The 19,835-nt window shown below is 39.1% G+C and overlaps 1 protein-coding gene across 9 annotated transcripts in view; it reads right to left on the reverse strand.

Moving 5' to 3' along the window:
* ROBO2 (roundabout guidance receptor 2) overlaps nt 1-19,835 on the reverse strand; it is a 354,242-nt gene that overhangs the window by 65,918 nt on the left and 268,489 nt on the right. For all 9 annotated transcript variants that reach the window (XM_069945956.1, XM_069945954.1, XM_069945955.1 and 6 more), the window contains exons 7-13: nt 16,964-17,088; nt 13,307-13,475; nt 7,821-8,026; nt 4,725-4,806; nt 4,471-4,636; nt 1,759-1,925; nt 250-371 (exon numbers count right to left, since the gene is read on the reverse strand). In XM_069945956.1, the coding sequence (XP_069802057.1) occupies nt 250-371; nt 1,759-1,925; nt 4,471-4,636; nt 4,725-4,806; nt 7,821-8,026; nt 13,307-13,475; nt 16,964-17,088 (1,037 nt within the window). The remainder of the gene's footprint in view (nt 1-249; nt 372-1,758; nt 1,926-4,470; nt 4,637-4,724; nt 4,807-7,820; nt 8,027-13,306; nt 13,476-16,963; nt 17,089-19,835) is intronic.

Here is a 19,835-nt window from a genome sequence, read left to right on the forward strand (position 1 = left end):
TATCTGTTTGATATCTTTACACAATGTATACAATTACCAATAGTCGTACAACATTTTGATGATATCCACCAGCAATTCCTTGTCCATGATGACCAGTTGGGTGAAACAGAGACCAGACTGATTATATTTGACCTGTTGTATTACCTGTGTACCGTGTATCAATGTATCTTTCTTCCATTACTGAGGTATCATGCTTATTAAGTGCATAGTAATGTCACTGTGGAGTGATAAGAACGATATAGAACTTACCGTCCAAGAGATCTGGATAGCGGTAGGCGATAGGACCACAGGGTTATGTAGACGAACAATCACATCCCCCAGCTCCTTCTGGACCTGCCGGTGATCCACACCTTGAACTGTTGGACTTATATCTGGTAAATACAATTATAGAATAGTTAGAAAATAACACTTTTTTTCTCCCCATAGAATTGATTTTGCTGTGGAATTATTGATATTTCTGATGGATTATTCAGAAGCAGCAGCTTAGGGTATGGATCAATGTGATAAAATGGAAAGTGGAGAAAAGCTCGGCCTACATGGCAGTGGCACCTGTCTAGACAGCATATATCGAACAAAGCAAACTTTCTTAGCAGGGTGGAAGCTTCTCCTTTCTATTTCCAGTAACGTAGTTGCTTGCTATTTAGGAACATTACATGTAAGTAAAATATACATTATAGGCTTCAGTGATAATGATACATGACTGATGGTATTTCCACTAAGCATGAGAATACTTAATGGGAATTTGTCATTGTGATAGGTTCTGTATATTTATTATATGTCTACAGCTAGAAGGCCCAATCTTCCCATAGTATTAGTCAGGGATGGTAAAACAGCTGGTCAGAGAGGGCGCCTTGCTCACTGGGACAGAGGTCACATAGACCAATGATGGGCTGAACATCCTAGACTGCCACTTACAACAACCATCACAACTACAATAATGGTGAAAAGCTCTGCGGACACTGGTTTCCTTTAAGGTCTGAGGTTGCATTTGCAAGGCTGCTATGTGGACAGTCCACAGTTACTCTGACTTATCCCAATGTAATAATCACATTTAATCGTACATGGCTGCACCTACTCATCTGTATCCACTGCAAGCCACAAGAAAGTGATTTAGTCTTCAGATACTCCGTATTTCTCCACCTGCGCTCGGCTGACTAGACACTTGTGTCAGTTAAGGGTCTCTTGTAAAGTTAAGTCTTTTAATTACCAAAATTATTGAATCGTGACCTGATTCCTGTCTGAATTAGCTGACAGCCCAGTGACTGATTATATGCATTAATAAATGGTGATACATAGTAGACATGACAGATTCTTGCAAAAATGAGACTTGTTCCATCACACCCAACATCTATCTAATTATTCTATCTATGCATTGCTTAAAATATCTATCTATCTATCTATCTATCTATCTATCTATCTATCTCCTATCTATCTATGCATTGCTTAAAATATCTATCTATCTATCTATCTATCTATCTCCTATCTATCTATCTATCTATCTATCTATCTATCTATCTATCTATCTATCTCCTATCTATCTATCTATCTATCTATGCATTGCTTAAAATATCTATCTATCTATCTATCTATCTATCTATCTATCTATCTATCTATCTATCTATCTATCTCCTATCTATCTATCTATCTATCTATCTATCTATTATTTATCTATCTAACAAACTCCTATCTATCTATCTATCTATCTATCTATCTATCTTTCTTTTTACTGTATCTATCCATGCCCCTTTTTCCCATTACCTTGTGTTCGCACTGGATCTGACATCGGGCTCGGATCACTAAGACCTTCAGCATTGATAGCTCTCACCATGAAAAGATATATTGTGTTTGGTCGCAGCCCTTTCACGGTATATAGCGTGGTCTTCACATGATTTGCTACTGTCTGCCAACTATTGCTGACAGATTGGCTGCAGAAAATAAAAATACTGTGTCAAAACTTTTAATCATTGTGACAATATTTCCAGACACGACAGATAAGCTTTTTGAAATGTAGCACAGGGGAGCTTGTCACTTGGTACAGCAGATCTGATTACAATGTAATTTATTTTATCTGGGGCTGCCGGTAATCCTGATGCGTTATCTTAGGGTGTAGATGTCTACGTGATGACCCCAGATTATATTCAGGGGTGCTGCTATATGGATAGCTAAATAGTGTAACACAAGGATAACCATATCTTTCGAGTACTTAAAGGGACTATTCCCAATATTATAAAGTGATGGCCTATTGCTATTATATTACTATTTTAACCCAACAAATCCAGATAAATTAAATACTATAGTTCTAATTTAGTGATACATCCCCTTTTTATTTTTTATTTTGGACATTGCTGCGGGCAGTTGCTCCATTCTAAAGAGAGGAGAAGTACAATACAGCCCCTATATCTGCAGGATCGTTGGGGGTCCAAGAGGTCGGAATTGTCTGATCATAAAGTTATTGTAGTGATATGTCATCACATAACTAACTCTAATTGGGAGATTCTATCTATCTATCTATCTATCTATCTATCTATCATCAATAGAGATGAGCGAACCAGGTTTGGGTTCGAGTCCATCCGAACCCGAACTTTCGGCATTTGATTAGCGGTGGCTGCGGACCTTGGATAAAGCCCTAAGGCTATGTGGAGAACATGGATATAGTCATTGGCTGTATCCATGTTTTCCAGACAACCTTAGAGCTTTATCCCCCCGCTAATCAAATGCCGATCGTTTGGGTTCGGATGGACTCGAACCCGAACCCGGATGGCTCATCTCTAATTATCAATCTATTTTATTATCTATTACTTGTATCAAAATTAGGTGAATCTGTAATCCAGGAATTGTTCCATTATACTATACTAGCACATTGAGGATCATTAGGAAATCTCAATCTACTGTTGATTCATGCTAATGTCTAGTAAAATGTAGTCGGTGGTGCGTGTACTGTACTTCTGAGCTAACGCTATATGTATCTAAGAACAAGCATCTGTCAGGATGTCACCGAGATGCTGGCTGCTTACAGACATATTAAATAACAATTACCATAACTGGAGGAAGATGGATGACTGCGGCGACTACCTGATCCCAAGAATCCTGTCATCTGACAAAGTGGAATTCTGCTTACCTGGCTGCTTGTGGTTGTCAAAATATGATGGCGCCTCTCAATAATAAGTACAGATATTGGGCTAAAAAGTCAGTGGATGAGTAATGCTATGCTGAGCACGGTACATATGTAGCTGAGCTGAATGAGTTGTGTTTATCATGATAACTATTTGATATGATAGGATGCAGTTGACTTTCCTGCCATCCTGTTTTTTGTATTCAAAAGTGTCACTAAATGTATGACTAAGTGTTTGACTACTGTAAATGTTGTCTCCAACCTTACTTACAACCTTTAAAGGGCTTACAAGACCATTTACGCTTATTTGTTATCTTCATGTGTTTCATTGCAAGGGGTCCCAGCAGTCGTACCCCCACAATCCCATTTATCTCAAAAGAAGAACTCATAAGGCTCCCATGTGCGAAAGCACACTATTATATTAGTCATTGTCTATGGCACTTCCAGGTATTGTATTTGAGCGCTGTACTCTTCGGCACTCTTCTCTTCCCCATAGACAAGTAATAGAGTAGCAGAGCACATGCTTGACTGCCACGCCATTGGGGATCCCTAAGATTGCAAGAGTGTGACCTTTGGAGTCATACACTTATCCACTATCTGGTGTATAAGAAATAAATTTTAATGGTGGAATAACCCCTTTAAGTCTCAGAGATCACCCAGAACTGTCTAAAAATACCTCTGGAATTCTTTCATAGGGTTTACGTACACCTACTTTTGTTTTATAGGCCAGTTCTCAGAATTGCCCTAGCAAACTCAAGATGTACTGCCATCAAATATGTCATACATTACATAAAGCCTGTATTGCATCAGCCCTTAACTTTTCCCTAATAACGTATAAGAATATAGTTGTTATGAATTTAAAGCGGATATTTTGACAATTTTTTTTTTTCCGTATAAGTTGCTCGGTATAAAAATGAAAGCAATACTTATAGGGGGAGATTTATCAAACATGGTGAAAAGTGAAACTGGCTCAGTTGCCCCTAACAACCAATCAGATTCCACTTTTCATTCTTCACAGTCTCTTTGGAAAATGAAAGGTGGAATCTGATTGGTTGCTGGGGGCAACTGGGCCAGTTTCACTTTACACCATATTTGATAAATCTCCCCCATAGTATCTACTGTATATAACCTATAGTATAGTATCTACCTCAGTCCATTATGCCAAGTCAAAAATGTCATTACTTTGGTATACCCTTTTAGGGTCCTCTAGCTTATTTGTGAATCATTCAATAAGAAATAGACACTAGTAACAAATGAATAGCAACAGTCATCTTCAGAGTTAGCGACTCTCTGCTGTGAACATAACACATACATTAAATGTGTATAAATAGGATACTTCATGCACAGAGCGAACGTACCTGAAGGCTTCAATGATATAAGACGTCACGGGCAGGGCTCCTGGAGTGCCTGGTTGCCATGACAATGTAACACTATTCTTACTGACATCAGTAACTTGAGGTTTTGAAGGAGACCCGGGCAAGTCATTCATGTCATAGCTCTTGCTTACTGCTGCTCCTCCATATTCTGTGGTTAAATAGAGATATATCAGTTGCTAAAAAAAAATAATCAAATTACTATCTCGCTGTATACAAACATGGTCTCCTCCTCATACCCGTCACTTCCAAGATTGAGCTCCATGTAGTTTCTCCACTTGAACTTGTAGCGACACAAGTGTAGGTGCCAGAATCGGTTGTCTGTAAAAAGAAAGCAATAAAATTGTTAAAAATAGGTTCATCTTGGGTGCATTGAAGTAAGCACCAACCCACTCTGTGTCAGTCAATAAGTGTGCCTGTAGAGACAGCTGTCAATCACTGAAAAGGACCACCCACTTGACTACTTTCTCTTTTCTGGGCTAAGTAGTCAAGTAGGCATCCCTACTCAAGGACATTGAAAGCTTTCCTTACTTACAGACTTATATATTACATACAGGTAGCTGTCAATCAATGAGTGGGACCTCCCCCTTGACCAGTTAGCCCAGAATGAGCAGAAATTCACATAATAAATGACAAGTTCTCTTTGAACTTTCCTATAAAACTATATATCAGCCTGATCTGTAACAAGATGTCGGTGTTTTCAATGTGACAGGAACCCCTTAAAGAAAAAAAAAAGAAGGATTTGAATGAAAAGAAAGGACTGTCCCTTCAAAAGATGAACACTTGGGAGGTACCTGGAGTTTAAAAGCTGAATGGCATGAGCTATTAGGAGCAACTAGCTTCTCTCTCCATGTGTCCATATAATTTGGATTATCATGATTAAACCATGACCCCATCATATAAAATAAAAGACCTTAAAGGAGAAGTCTGGCAAAAATATTTATTTAAGTATTGTATTGCCCATCAAAAGTTATAAAAATCCTTAATATACACTTATTACGGGAAATGCTAATAAAGTTCTTTTTTTCCCTGCACTTACTACTGCATCAAGGCTTCACTTCCTGGATAACATGGTGATGTCACTTCCTGAATAACATGGTGATGTCACTTCCTGGATAACATGGTGATGTCACGACCTGACTCCCAGAGCTGTGCGGGCTGTGGCTGCTGGAGAGGATGATGGCAGGGGGACACTGAGGGACACAGGGCACTGGAGGGACACTGAACATCCCTCTGCCATTATCCTCTCCAGCAGCCACAGCCTGCACAGCTCTGGGAGTCGGGTTGTGACATCAACATGTTATCCAGGAAGTGACATCACCATGTTATCCAGGAAGTGAAGCCTTGATGCAGTAGTAAGTGCAGGGAAAAAGCACTTAATAAGCATTTCCCATAATAAGAGTATATTGGGGATTTGTATAACTATTGGGGGGCAAAACAATACTTTAATAAACATTTTCACAAGACTTCTCCTTTAATAAGAAATTAAAGTAAAAAAAAAAAAGTGAAAGAAAAAGAAAGAAAGCACAAATATTTAGGGGGATATTTATTAAACATGGTTAAAGCAGAATTGTATTAGTTACGCCTAGCAACCAATCAGATTCCACCTTTCATTTTTCAAAGACTCCAAGAGGAATAAATAGTAGAATCTGATTGGTTTCTAGGGGCAACTAAGACAATTCTACTTTACACCAGTTTGATAAATCTCCCCTAAAGTGTTTAGTAAATTGTACAATCCCTTTAAATGTCTAATATTGACAGATTCAGTCAATGAACCATATTTCCCTATGGGCTAAGCATGGTTCTCCTTCAGCAAGGACACAAGCCGCACTACATTTTTAGTAAAATACAGAAAACTTTGTGGTTTACAGACCACCTTTATACTGAATATCTCAGTCTATCCCTGTTCTCATGTTCATCATTGCAGCTAATTTAGAAGAATATTTAGTAGAGAAGCCGCAAACGTTCTTGGAGATGACTCGGGATCACTGAGCTCCCACCTTGAAGGGCTGCTTTTCCGCAAACTCCTTGGGATCTTGCCTATTGAAGCGCACTATTTAATCCAGCAGTACAATAAAAATGCATTAACCTTTGTGGTCAGTCCCTGCCTTCAGTATTGAGTGGGAGGCTAAATTGTTTACTCAAGGAGTGCTGACATTCATTTTTTTAATAAATTCCATTTTGTTCCAAGGAAGTTAATAATTAATTTATGGTCAGCGACAGACAGCGGCAGACATAACCCTCTGAGTATTTCATATTGTCACTACTGTAGGACTGCATTATAAGAAGTGCCTGTAATGTATTGGCATAATACATATATGGGTGCTACTACTACAAATAATAGGAAACTTCTAAATCTAAAAATAAAATATATAGGCATAAATGTAAAAAAATATCCTATAAAACATATATATTATCAATGGGATTATACAGCTTTAGAAAAACATGGCGACTTTCTTCCAGAGACAGCACCGCTCTTGTATTCAGTTCAGGTGCGGTTTGCAATTAAGCTTTATTCACTTCAAAGGAATTTAGTTGCAAAACCTCTCAAACTGGAGACAAGAGTTGTTCTGTCTCTGGAAGAAAGTGGTCCTGTTTTTCTAAACTTGGTAACCCCTTTAAAGAGCTTGCCATCTTCCACCTTTAGGCTATGTTCACACAACGTAGGTTTAGTAGTAATCACGGCTGTTGTTGACGATTTTCAACCCACATTGTGCTGCAGGATAAGGGAATCCCAGATGGAGTGTATACACATAGTATACACTAAGGCCGGGATCCCTAGTGGAGCTGCAAAGAACTGACTGTCAGTTTACCTAATGGAGCGTGCAGCTCTGTCTGCACGATCCATTGTGTGCAGCGAGGAATTCGGATGCGGGTGCACACAGATGCGCCCGCATCTAAATTCAGCAGAAACGAAGAACATCCGGCCGGTACTGCAGTACCAGCCAGGATGATCTTCTCTGACACCGGCCGTTCTGTGACCCGGCCATCATGTGGACACTAATTTGACTACTTTTAGAAAGTTGAGAAAAATGTCTGCCCTCATGATATTTTGGCTAAAATATTGCAAATGTTGAGTTTCCCAGTGAGTGTACATCCTATTATAGGCTACCTTTTTGTGCCGGTAATTCAAACAGTTGTGTCCCTCCCAGTATGTAGGAGGCTCCCATGTGTGTAGTGGGTGGGGTTATGGTCAGTGGTATGGTATGGTAGTGGGAAGAAAACAGATTGGTTGAATTCCTTCATTATTTATGTTAATTGATTAGACAGTTGAAAATAGGTTTCATCATTGGAAAAACTCTTTGACATCCATAACATTTTGGTGTTTTTCTTACCTTTAGAGATTTAATCTGTAGCGACCCTTTATCAAGAATTGATAATCTTGTATCTCTCCCCATAAAATTAAATCCTTCCTTTAACCAGCTTATAACTGGCATGGGATCACCTGTTGCCTTGCATTTGAGAAGTGCGGTCCCATCTACAGCCAATGTCTGGTTGGCCGGACCTTGTAGAATGATTGGCGGTGGTCTATCTGTTAAAACTGAAAAATGAAGAAAATTGTCAACATGAATCTTGAACCAACCCTACCAGATTGATCCATTGGCTGGTTCCATGCTCCCATGTTGTGCAGTCTGTAGAGAGTCCTGGGCATGTTTTGGGTAACTAAAGTTGCCCCTTACCCCAACTGTCCCTTTATACTAAGTGTTGTAATTTTCTTTTATAATCAAAAAATTTCAAAAACAATGTCCTTTATATATACGTAATACTTTAATAATTCCTTTTTCTTCTCCTTTACATGGTGCCCTCTATGTCAGTTTTATGGACACATAAATTAGAAGTCTGCAGCAGGCTATTAGGTTTATGACAATAGTCTGGTCATTTGCATATATCTGGATACCACGTCATTTATTTTAATAGCCTAAATGGTTGGCATTAAATGAGTTGGATCAATAACAGATTAAAAGCCCTTTTTTCATCACAAAGAATTCTCGGCTCCGAGGGTGTTCAAGGTGTAAGTCCGATACAGGTTTCCATGACACTGAGGTCGGAGGTTAAATGAACACTTAGAAGTTGCAGTGAGGTGTGAACATCCATACTGCCACCAACACTGCGACCAGTCAGCCCTCATTTCAACAACCTTCAATTGTTTTATTACCCTGATACCTAATATGTACTACTGACTCAAAATCTATTTTCTACATTTACTCTATAACACGGTGCACTAGGAATCACTATCGGTCTTCACCGAGGCTTTATTGGTAAATGACATTTGGTAAATAATCTAAAAGTCTACACAACTGAATACGGACTAAAGTCACTCAAATCTGGAGGATGGAAAGAAGAAGAAAAAAATCAGAAAAAAGCTATTATAAAATATTAGTAACTGTACGTTAAGGCTATGTTAACACAAAGTATTTCCTTCAGTCTTTTGGACAGTCTTTTTCAACCAAAATCAGAAGTAGAATTGACAGTGCTAAATTATAATGGAAAGATTTGCCCGGTTTTGTTTGAACAAATACTGTCCAAAAGACTGACGGAAATACTGTGTGTGAACATAGCCTAAGGATGTTCTGAGACACAGGTTTTAGTGACATTTTACTGGCCTCCACAAATCCAAATGCTGATTGTGGCATTTTCCCTCTTCCTTTTTTTTTTGGACAGTTTTTGCAGTTTTGGGGTAATTTTAAGAAAGTGTGAAACCAGCCTAAACACCATGTAAAAAGTACACCTGGTTATCGACGGGAACAGTGGCGTAGCTACCATAGAGGCAGGGAAGGCAGTCGCTATGGGGCCCCTGGGAGGAGGGGGCCCGATGCACAGAGAAGATAAGAGCCTCCTGTGTCCTTTTGCTTAACCCCTTATGTACTGTAGTGTGTAAGTGACCCAGTGTTCCCTTACATGCTGCAACACAAAAAAGGGTTAAAGGGAACCGTTCCCCACGGACACTGGCACAGAGTCCCCCCCCCCCCCCAGTGCAGCCCCCCCCCCCCCCCCCCACTCCTGGAGCCGGTCCCGGGATGAAGATATCAGCACCGGAAGCCTGCACGCTCGCTGCAGAGATGAGTCCGATGCCTATAGAGAACGGACTCATCTCAGGTATTTTGCATACAGCGCACGCACGGCTACAGGCGCTGATATTTTCGTCCCAGAAGCGGGACTCGCCGGAAAGGGTAAGTATCCGGGGGCTGCACTGGGGGGTTGGGCGGGCTCTGTGCCTGCGTCCCCGGTGACGGGTTCCCTTTAAAAAGCTTAAGACAATTAGCTCTCTGCCTCATTGCTCTGATAACCCATGCAGAAGCTCAGAGGTCAGAGGTTATCAGTGCAGGAGCAGTGAAGGAGAGAGCTAATTGTCTTTAGCTTATTAACACTTTTTTGTGTTGCAGCATGTAAGAGAATACTGGGTCACTTACACACTGCAGTACATGAGCGGTTAAGCAAAAGGTAGTCTGCTCCTGCATCTATGTATATAACCATGAGGCTCCTAATAGGGTTTTATAGTTAAATACAGCGGATGGACAGAACAAGCAGACATTGTATTTCTTATACATATATATATACATATATATATATATATATATATATATATATTGTATCGTGTGTAGGGGAGGGGGGCCCCCATACAGTTTTTTGCTATGGGGCCCCATAAATCCTAGCTACGCCCCTGGACGGGAGTCTTCTCAACAGTCACCAAACCGATCAGATGATTGCTCAGGGTCTTGATCCTGGCAGCCCAGTACACATATGAACTTACCACAGTCTGCTAGACATTACCCTTGTTGCAGCCATCCATATGAGCTGCCTTCTCTGTAATAAAAGGGCAGCTCGAATTCTGTATTATTCCTGTCCTGTATTACATAGAAAATGCATTGCTTTGAAAGAACGACCTGTAATAGCTTGATTAGCCCTGTGGAGATACTGTATGGAAACGGAAAACTTACTACCATCTATTTTCATTGTCGAGGGTCCCTTCTAACAAGTAAGAATTATAAAAAGCAGGACCCCCCCCCCCCCCCAAATGAGGACTATTTATTCATTCTACTGCAAAGAAGGGCGAAGAAACTGCTAGAGACTCAAGCAAATAACCTAAAGGGTCTGTGCAGGATTAAGTAATCATGGCTGATCTCTTCCAGTGCCACACTTGTCTACAGAAAGTTTTTGGTATTGCACCTCAGCTCTATTGAAATACAAGAGGTGCAATACCGCATACAACCTGTGTACAGGTGTGGCACTGTTTAGGAAGAAAGCAGCTATCATTTTCTAACTCTGTACAACCGATTTAAGATGTCTGACTCACAACAACAGCATTTTTTCTGATTCTGCCATCTACTGGAACAAGGATTTGACTGTGTACTAAATGAAGGAGGGGGTTAAAGGGGTTGTCAACAATTGATAGCCTATCCACCAGCTTTCATATACGACCCTGGAGGTGTTCCAGACTGGTAATATGTTTTCTGATTCTAATAGAAAACCTTTTACTCCAATACAACAAGTCTGATTCCATCATGCATTTGCATAATATTCTTACACATTATGGACTTTGATCAACTTTGCTCTCTGTCCAAATCTAATTCACAGCCCATCGCTACACGTCCAGGTTACGAAAATGCAAATACCACACACAACGCAATCTGTCTTGTCTATGAATATTTCTGCCATAAATATACATGATGTATCTCTTTAACCAGTTAATAAATGGCCATTAACCGGCCAGTGGATTAAAATAAGATGCACCCTGTGCGGGCACATGGATATTTATGCAAATATCATTGCGGGTAATTGCGGCAAATGTAATCTTTCTGCTTTTTCAGTACTTTAAAAGTTAAAGGAAGCATGAAAAACGGCATAAATTAGCCGCCCCCTCCCCCGACATTTACAATGTAACATGAAAATCCCCCAGCTCCTTCCATTGGCATAACCTAGCAGTCTCTGCTGTATTGTTACGGATAGACCGCATCCTTTTACTAGCAGCACAAAGAATTTCTCATCACGGGTATCCTTGAACCCAGCTTGCTCCTTGCAGTAAATCTACTCTGTACCAGCAGGTGCAACTATTAACAGCTCAATGGTCTGGGAGCCAATGTTTATCTCTTGTGTTTGTTCCAATCACAGCTCCTGCCCCGAGTCACCTCCATGCCTCCGACAGATATTGAAAAATATTGCCTTCCCATTAATTGAGGAGACCTTTTAATCTGCACAGTAATTTCAATTGCGGAAAAATGCATCATTGTGTCAGAGAGGAAATACCAAAGTACAGAAGCAATTAGCCGTTCTGTTAGTAAAAGGCAAACATTAGCAACAATGTTATTCTCTATGTTGCATAATATACAGACGTACTGCTTGGAAATGTTGTTTCATTCTGACTTAATTGAAAAGTAAAGAATAGATTGTCTAGACAGAGCGATAGTGGGTGCGGAGGTAACAGTTGCACTCGGGTAAAGAGACTAAAGAAGTCCTTCTGCTCTACATGAAGATGCCAGTATGATAGGGGGGGGGGGGGGGACTTGACTACACGCTCAGGATATTTTGAACTATTGAGTGGATTTGGGATGGAGGAAGAAGTGTGTCTCTTTGATAGTACTGCCAAAGTTGCCCATAGAGTGTTATAAGCCATGCAATGCTCCATGGGAAAAAATGTGCAAAAAAATGCATCCCTTTAACATATAACATACAGTATACTCCCTGTTTACATTTTAAAGCCCTATAATGGGTTGGGCATACATTTGAAGCCATGCAAACTCCCATAGGTGGCAGTGTGGAACAAGATTGATTGATTGATTGATTGATTATGAAGAAGAGCTAGTTTACAAAGGATTTCATTGGCATTCTCTTAGCTCTGCACAAAGAGGGTGAGGATGCTTCCTTCCTGTTTTTTAAAGGACCAGTGCAGCTTCCAAATTCTTTCCCTTCTAATCACCTGCCATCACTTGCTTTAACAGGCAGCTCCACCTGCTCCATCATGTCAACTCTCCACTGTGTTCCAGTGCAGGTGTATCTTTGAATGTGGATTTTCATGACCTCAGCCATACTTTGTTGTACCTAGTTACTCTCTCTCGTGTACTACCTGGACTATTCACTATAGATATGCACTGTGCACCCTGACCAGTTTGATTGTAACTGACCACACTATTATGCAGTCTGTCCACAACACTGGCCACTAGCCACACTCCTCAGTGTCATGCACCGGTGTTTGACTGGGTGCTGGGTTGGACACCACCCAATCTACCACTCTCAGAGGTAGTAACTGGGTAGTCTATAGCAGTAAAACCCAGTTCCCCTTATGGAGTTCAAGGGTAAAAAGCATTTGGGTTATTTATGCAATAGCTGGTTGGGTGGCACAGCGGGGCCATACCCATTACATATTATAATATGCTTGCATCCATAACAGCCCCATTAACATAAATTGAATAGATTTTTAGTCCCGTTAAATTGCTTTGTGACTATGCCCTTAAGAAATGATGAACTAATCCTAATCTTAGTCACTTCTTAAAATGTTTCCTATTCCATTGATCCCTAAGTGGCTCCTCAGCTTCCAAGAGTCCTTTGCACTTATCCAAATACACAACAAAGAGAAAATCTGAATCTATTATATGGGCTTGAATAGAAAAGTTGGAACAGCAACTTGGCATTAGTTATGGAAACAAGACCCCAAATGTTAAGGGACAGTATGCTGACACAGTTTAATCTGTTCTGTATATAATGTGCAGTCACCATATAATTTCCAGCAGTGATAGCAGGAATGGACATACTGCACTTGATGAGATTTTTTTTTTTCTTACAGGTCACGGACGCTCGCAGATTGACAGCAACCATGTAAACTCACCGTCGGTAACTTCCAGCTGGGCCTTTGCCAATATGCTTCCAGCTACTGTCAAAGCCTGGCAAATGTAGTAGCCGGCATCTGAACGTTGGATGTTGGCGATGGTTAGGTCTCCAGTTGGGGACACAGAATATCTACTGTTGGGTTGTGGCTGATTTGGGAAAAGCAGATTCTATTGAAAAATCAGAGAGAAACAAAGAGAGAATTAGCCGAGTGTTCCACAAAGAAAGCCTGGGAGCATAATACTTCAGGATGTAAACCTAATTGGAAACATCAATATTTGTAAGAAAGTAATAATTTGTGAAACATTTACATCTGCCGCACTCTGATTGTTCTTGTAAGATGAAACATATGTTTGTTTGTATGGAAGGAAATTTCACTTATTCTTGGTTCATTTATTGATCAAGGGAAAATGGTTCATATTAACTGCACAATTACAAATAATTATCTCGGTGGACAAATTACATACATATCTATCTATCTCCTATCTATCTATCTATCTATCTATCTATCTATCTATCTATCTATCTCCTATCTATCTATCTATCTATCTATCTATCTATCTCCTATCTATCTATCTATCTATCTATCTATCTATCTATCTATCTATCTATCAGCAGTAAATGACTATGTAAATATTTATACAGTGATGATACATTAATAATTATCTGCCACCTGACTAAATACCTATTTCCTGAGTCATATTAGTCATTATTTGTTATACATTCATTAAATTATAAGAGCACTTAATGCAAATGTTACCTAACACATCATAAAACTGCATATAAATCCACTGATGTATAACAGTTAATGAGTTGTAAAACCGGAGCTAAGCAGCAAGCCTGCATGCTACAGCCTTATACAACATGATGGGAGTTGTAATCTGACACAGACTTGGGAGCCAAAGGCTGAAAACTGTCATGTGCATAACTTTACACAATATAATACTATCAAGAAAAAGCCATGTGTACACTATGGAGGTACATGGTCCTTGCAGCACCATACTTTGGGGCCTTACAAACTTCCTATGCATTTATTCATCTGTGTGGAGAGTATAACTACATACTGTAGCATTTATTTATTTATTTATTTTATCTTTCTTCCTTTTATTTTTCTTTATTTATTTATTTATTTGTGGGGGGGGGGGATTAGGCCCCATTTATCTCTACTGCCATTATATTATAGATAGATATACCTTCATTTAAAATAGATATACTGTAACTGTGAGGTTGTGCAGAGCCATATTACAGTAAAATAGTTAGTGAGTCTATAATTATTTTCCAAAAATAAATAAATAAATAAAAATGATAATTAAATTAAATTATAGGCAAATAGTTTAATTCCCTCTTAAATGCTTCAGTGTTACATAAGACCAATGGGCGAGTATTAAATGGAATATTAGCACCATTCAATTAAGCTAAATGACTTTAATCCTCCATATAACGTGTCAGGTTAATGAGAAGCTCTTCTCTTATACTAAAGCGATAGCTGTCCACTTCAGAGTCACATGTCCCACTACAGACCCACTTCACATAGACGTGAGCACAGGCTACCAGATGGAAGCTGCCTCTGCTTTGCTTATTATCATCCCAGGATCCTAAGAGTTAAGATCCTATAATGTTTTCCTGTTAAAGGCTGTACAGCAGTCAAAAGGGTAAGGGAATAAGATGCTTTAATCCAAAGTTAAAGATTTAGCTTTTTTTTTTTTTTTTTTTTTTTTTGCAAAAACAGTGCCCCTTTGTCTAGTGGCTGTGTCTGGTATTACAACTCAAATGCATTCAGTTAAAGTACTATAAGCTGCAATACCTAATTTAGCCTGTAGTGGTGCTGTTTCTGGAAAATATATGGACCCTTTCTTCTGATTTCAAACAATCCCGTAGCAGGCATTAGTGGGCTAGGTTCACACACTGTCCTTTTTTGGCCGTTTAACAGCTGTCTTTTTGGACGTCCGTCATTTTAAGAACAAATAATGGCCGGTATTTTGCAATGACATCCATTATTTCAAAAAAACGGACACTTTTTGATCTCAAATTGATGGACGTCCAAAAAGAAGGTGTATAGAAACCTAGCCATAAAAGGGGTATAGGCAACTTGAAAGGAACCATTTAGCCCAATCAGGCTGATAAGGTTCCCTGAACTGCTGTATACAGCTCCTGCAGCAGCCACGGCACGTACCGACCGCGGCTGCAGCAGTAGCTGTCTACCCGAAAAAAAGGACTTGAATCCCCCGGGTTCGTGACAGGCAGCGGTGGGGAAGTAGTCATCAGACAATCTCTATCAGTCCTTTTTTTTTTTTACCAAAATCAGGAGTGGAACTGACAGGGCAAAATAATAATGGAAAGATTTACACAATTTCTGGCTTTGGCTGAAAAAAGTACTGATCAAAAGATTGATGAAAATACTATGTGGGAACATAGCCTGAAACAGCATTAGCCTGTCCCTAAGTAAGCCTAACGATAGGAAAGCATATCCCTAATTTAGGGTTGGTAGAAGTAGGGTTAGGATTATGCAGTTTAAGGGCTTGAAAGAGGTTAGGTCCTAGTAGATCAGGGATGGGGAACCATTGACTCTCCAGCTGTTGCAAAACAACAACTTTTATCATGCCATTAGCTGTCCAGGCATGATGGGAATTGTAGTTTTGCAACAGTTGGACAGCCGAAGGTTCCCCATCCCTGATCTACTAGGACCTAACCTCTTTCAAGCCCTTAAACTGCATAATCCTAACCCTACTTCCATCCCTATAGTAGGTCTTCGTAGACCTCAGACTGCAATACATGACTATTCAGCTCAGTAACAGCACTTTCTATCTGGACCATACTAATCAAATTGAATCTGAAATAAATTTTCAAAAAGTCTCTGGCATGTTGAAATGGTATGTACATTCTGCCAAGCCAAACATCTATATTGAGAGAAGAATTGAGGCTCATTTTGACTGACAGTCATTTTATTTGGATGGGAAGCATTAGGGTAGGTATCTCTATAGACATACATGGTTGGTAAGGGTAAGAGATCAATAAAATTAGGTAAATGAATGGAAAAGAACTTTTTTTTTTTTGTTCCAATTTAATGAACATTTCAATCTCTTTGTAGTTAGAAACCCCGCTCACCTACTGAGATGTAACAGCACAGCAGTAGTGAAGGATAAGGTAGCACTGACAGGTTGGAGAGTGTTCTCTACTATCCAATCCAATTATGAAAGACAACCTCTTATGAAGCCCAATTCTTCATTTTGCCCTACACCGGAGCAGTTACAGGGCGAGTTATCAATCTATGACAATCAGCAATATTATATTGATCTGTTGGGTTTTGATAAAAGATCACATTGCCCCAGACGCTTACGGGAGGTTGTTCTGTGAAATGTGTGATAAACTGCCCTGTCCTGCCATGACCTGGAGCCATTCTTCATTTCCTTTCTGTGGATAATTATTATTTATGTTCCCGTATTTATTTATTTGGAACGGAATGTTTTGACTTTGCAAAATAACAACAATGCGAAACAACCTAAAACCCTAAAGAAACCCTGAGGGACATCAGGAAAGACATTACTCTTCACCAACATGTAAGACCTCTATGTACTATATAACATACCTAACCTACAAAGTGGCTTCACTATCACATATTTTATGTTGTCGCATTGGGAAGAGGAGAAAAAGCTCTTACCTGGCTTCCTTCCTTTTGCCAGAAGACAGCAGGCTGAGGATTTCCTTTAGTTTCACAAGGAAATGTTACCGTCCGTCCCTGAGCTACGATCTGATCACGCGGTCGTACCACAAACTGTGGAGGAGCTGCAAATATACAAAGAGAAAATGTTGGAAAATTTTGACTATAATGTGCAAAAAAAGTAGGTGACTGGAAGTCTCCTGACAATATATTGCTATAGATAGCTAAACAGATATATAGACGACAGATAGATAGATAGATAGATAGATAGATAGAAGATAGATAGATAGATAGATAGATAGATAGATAGATAGATAGATAGGAGATAGATAGATAGATAGATAGATAGATAGATAGATAGATAGGAGATAGATAGATAGATAGATAGATAGGAGATAGATAGATAGATAGATAGATAGATAGATAGATAGATAGATACTGTAGATAGATAGATAGATAGATAGATAGATAGATAGATAGATAGATAGATCGATCGATCGATCGATAGATAGATAGATAGATAGATAGATAGGAGATAGATAGATAGATAGATAGGAGATATGAGATAGATAGAAGATAGATAGATAGATAGATAGATAGATAGATAGATAGATAGATAGATAGATAGATAGATACTGTAGATAGATAGATAGATAGATAATAAATAGATAGATAGATAGATAGATAGATAGATAGATAGATAGATAGATAGATAGATAGATAGATATTCAAGACTTGCCACTGGCCGTCAACTTTCCCATTGTTTTCCATTGAACTCTATAGACGTGTATATTTTTTTGGCTGCTCCTAAAAATTTATGTAATTTGTCCAGCCCCTGAAAAGTGTGCTCAAAATAATCACAATGATACTAGCTTCTTCTCCACTATGGAATAGACATTCTCTTATACAGTTTGATGTAGCTGAGCTGAGTTTGTCGTTTGGCACTACCCATGCTGTAGTTAAAATACATTGCCAATGGTTTTACAGGTAAACCCCCCAAAAAGGAGTTAAATGACAATTCTAGCTCTGCTACATCTTTGCAGTGAATATTATCTTTACTATATCACTGAAATATTGATGCTTTTTAGTCTATAGGGTACTGATAGATTGAATAGTAATAGATCCCATAAAATAGTGACCCTGTCCCCCACTCTCACCCCAACACCCCATTATAAGTCTATAAATGAAGCGCTGGACAAATTACCTTTTATCTTTCCCTATCACAGCTTCCTGGCTACATTCGGTTAGCACAGACTTCAATCAATGTCATGCATAAGCACTGTTATGCTAATATCAGCATCGGAGGGCGAGCGGGACGATATGGAAATCAGCATGTAGAACATGAATAAAAAGCATAGGCCATGTGTGAGGTGGGCTTTAAATGTGCGCATGAAAGACCTCAAGGTTAATCACCTCATTTTTAGAGCTGGTACAATAGCACTTTCCATCCGGATAAAACACGAGATAATGAAGAACCATTTAGAAGTATTAGACTAAAGTAGTGGAATGCTAATTTTTATTCCTTTTTTTTTTTGCCCTTGCACTTTTTTTGTTTAACTAACTTTACACATTTTGCCGCTTTGATGACCTTAAAGGATGGCGGTGAAAAAAAAAAGGAATTAATGTGGGGCCATTAGCAGCTTTGTTCTTGAAAGGCAGAAGCCCCTGGCAGTAGATAGCATTAGCCTACTGACCAAATAGTAATACAGGGTTTTGGTTTTTTTTCTATTGCATTTATTGAAAACAATGAGTGCTATTTTTGTGGATGTTTTTGAAACTGCCAAAAGGGGGCGCTGTACACTATTCCCTGGTATATACAGCTATAATACAGTCACATTAAATCAATCATATTATGTTTGATTTCTTTTAGTCTTCTGCAGAACCACATATAGGCTAAGGTCTTACGGATGTTATATGGGAATCTACATTCTGATGTTTATGATCATATAATAAAAAGTTTTGGATCTCATTGACCAAATATGTGGACATAAACGTTAACTGTAGCTGCTTTTATCTGTGGAAGACGAGATAATTGTAGAAACTGTAAAGTCTTTTAATATGGATATCATTAGAATTGTTCCCATTATTATTATACACAGGTGAACACAGACAATTCAGCAGGGAGTCTATGTCACCAATTCACCAGGCACTGGGGGGATGGGAAGCTTGAATTCTTCCTAAACCTCCATGTCTATTCTCCTCTGGTCACAATACATTGTGGCCTTATGTCAGATAGACATGTTTACACACTAAACAGGGAATACGGATATATGCTCTAATTTTCCTATAGGCTTCTATGTATACAACAATTTCACATTTATGTTATAATGAAATTGCTTGGCTGTTATGAATATTGCAGCCTTCTTTGATACTTCAAGGGGTTACCCAGGGCTACAAAAACATGGCCACTTTTGCCCCACTCTTGTCTCCAGTTCAGATATGGTTTTCAATTAAGCTCCATTTACTTTAATGGATATAAGTTTCAAAACCTGCACCCAAAGTGGAGGAACAAAAGTGGCCATGTTTTTGTAGCGCTGAATAACCCCTTTAATATTGTAGCTGCTACACATAATGTACTGTAGGTTTCTGTATATTGACACAAAACTTTCTGAAAAAAGGACAAAAACAGTAAAGAAATGTATACAGTATTTCAGTAATTGCACTAAAGGACTATAAAAAGCTATGCATGAAGATGTATATAATTTTGTTGTCCTACACTGTTATGTTCAATGTAGTAGGGATTTTGAAGAATCAGCTCACCCCAAGCAAGTAGTGATGCATGTATAACACGGTTCTCAGGAAGGATGGAGCGCGTGGGTGATTACCCGTATAGTCAATTCCAACAATGAAGGGTTCCACAGCTCCTTGTAGT

This window comes from Dendropsophus ebraccatus, chromosome 11, assembly GCF_027789765.1.
Source record: "Dendropsophus ebraccatus isolate aDenEbr1 chromosome 11, aDenEbr1.pat, whole genome shotgun sequence".
Classification (NCBI taxonomy): Eukaryota; Metazoa; Chordata; class Amphibia; order Anura; family Hylidae; genus Dendropsophus; species Dendropsophus ebraccatus.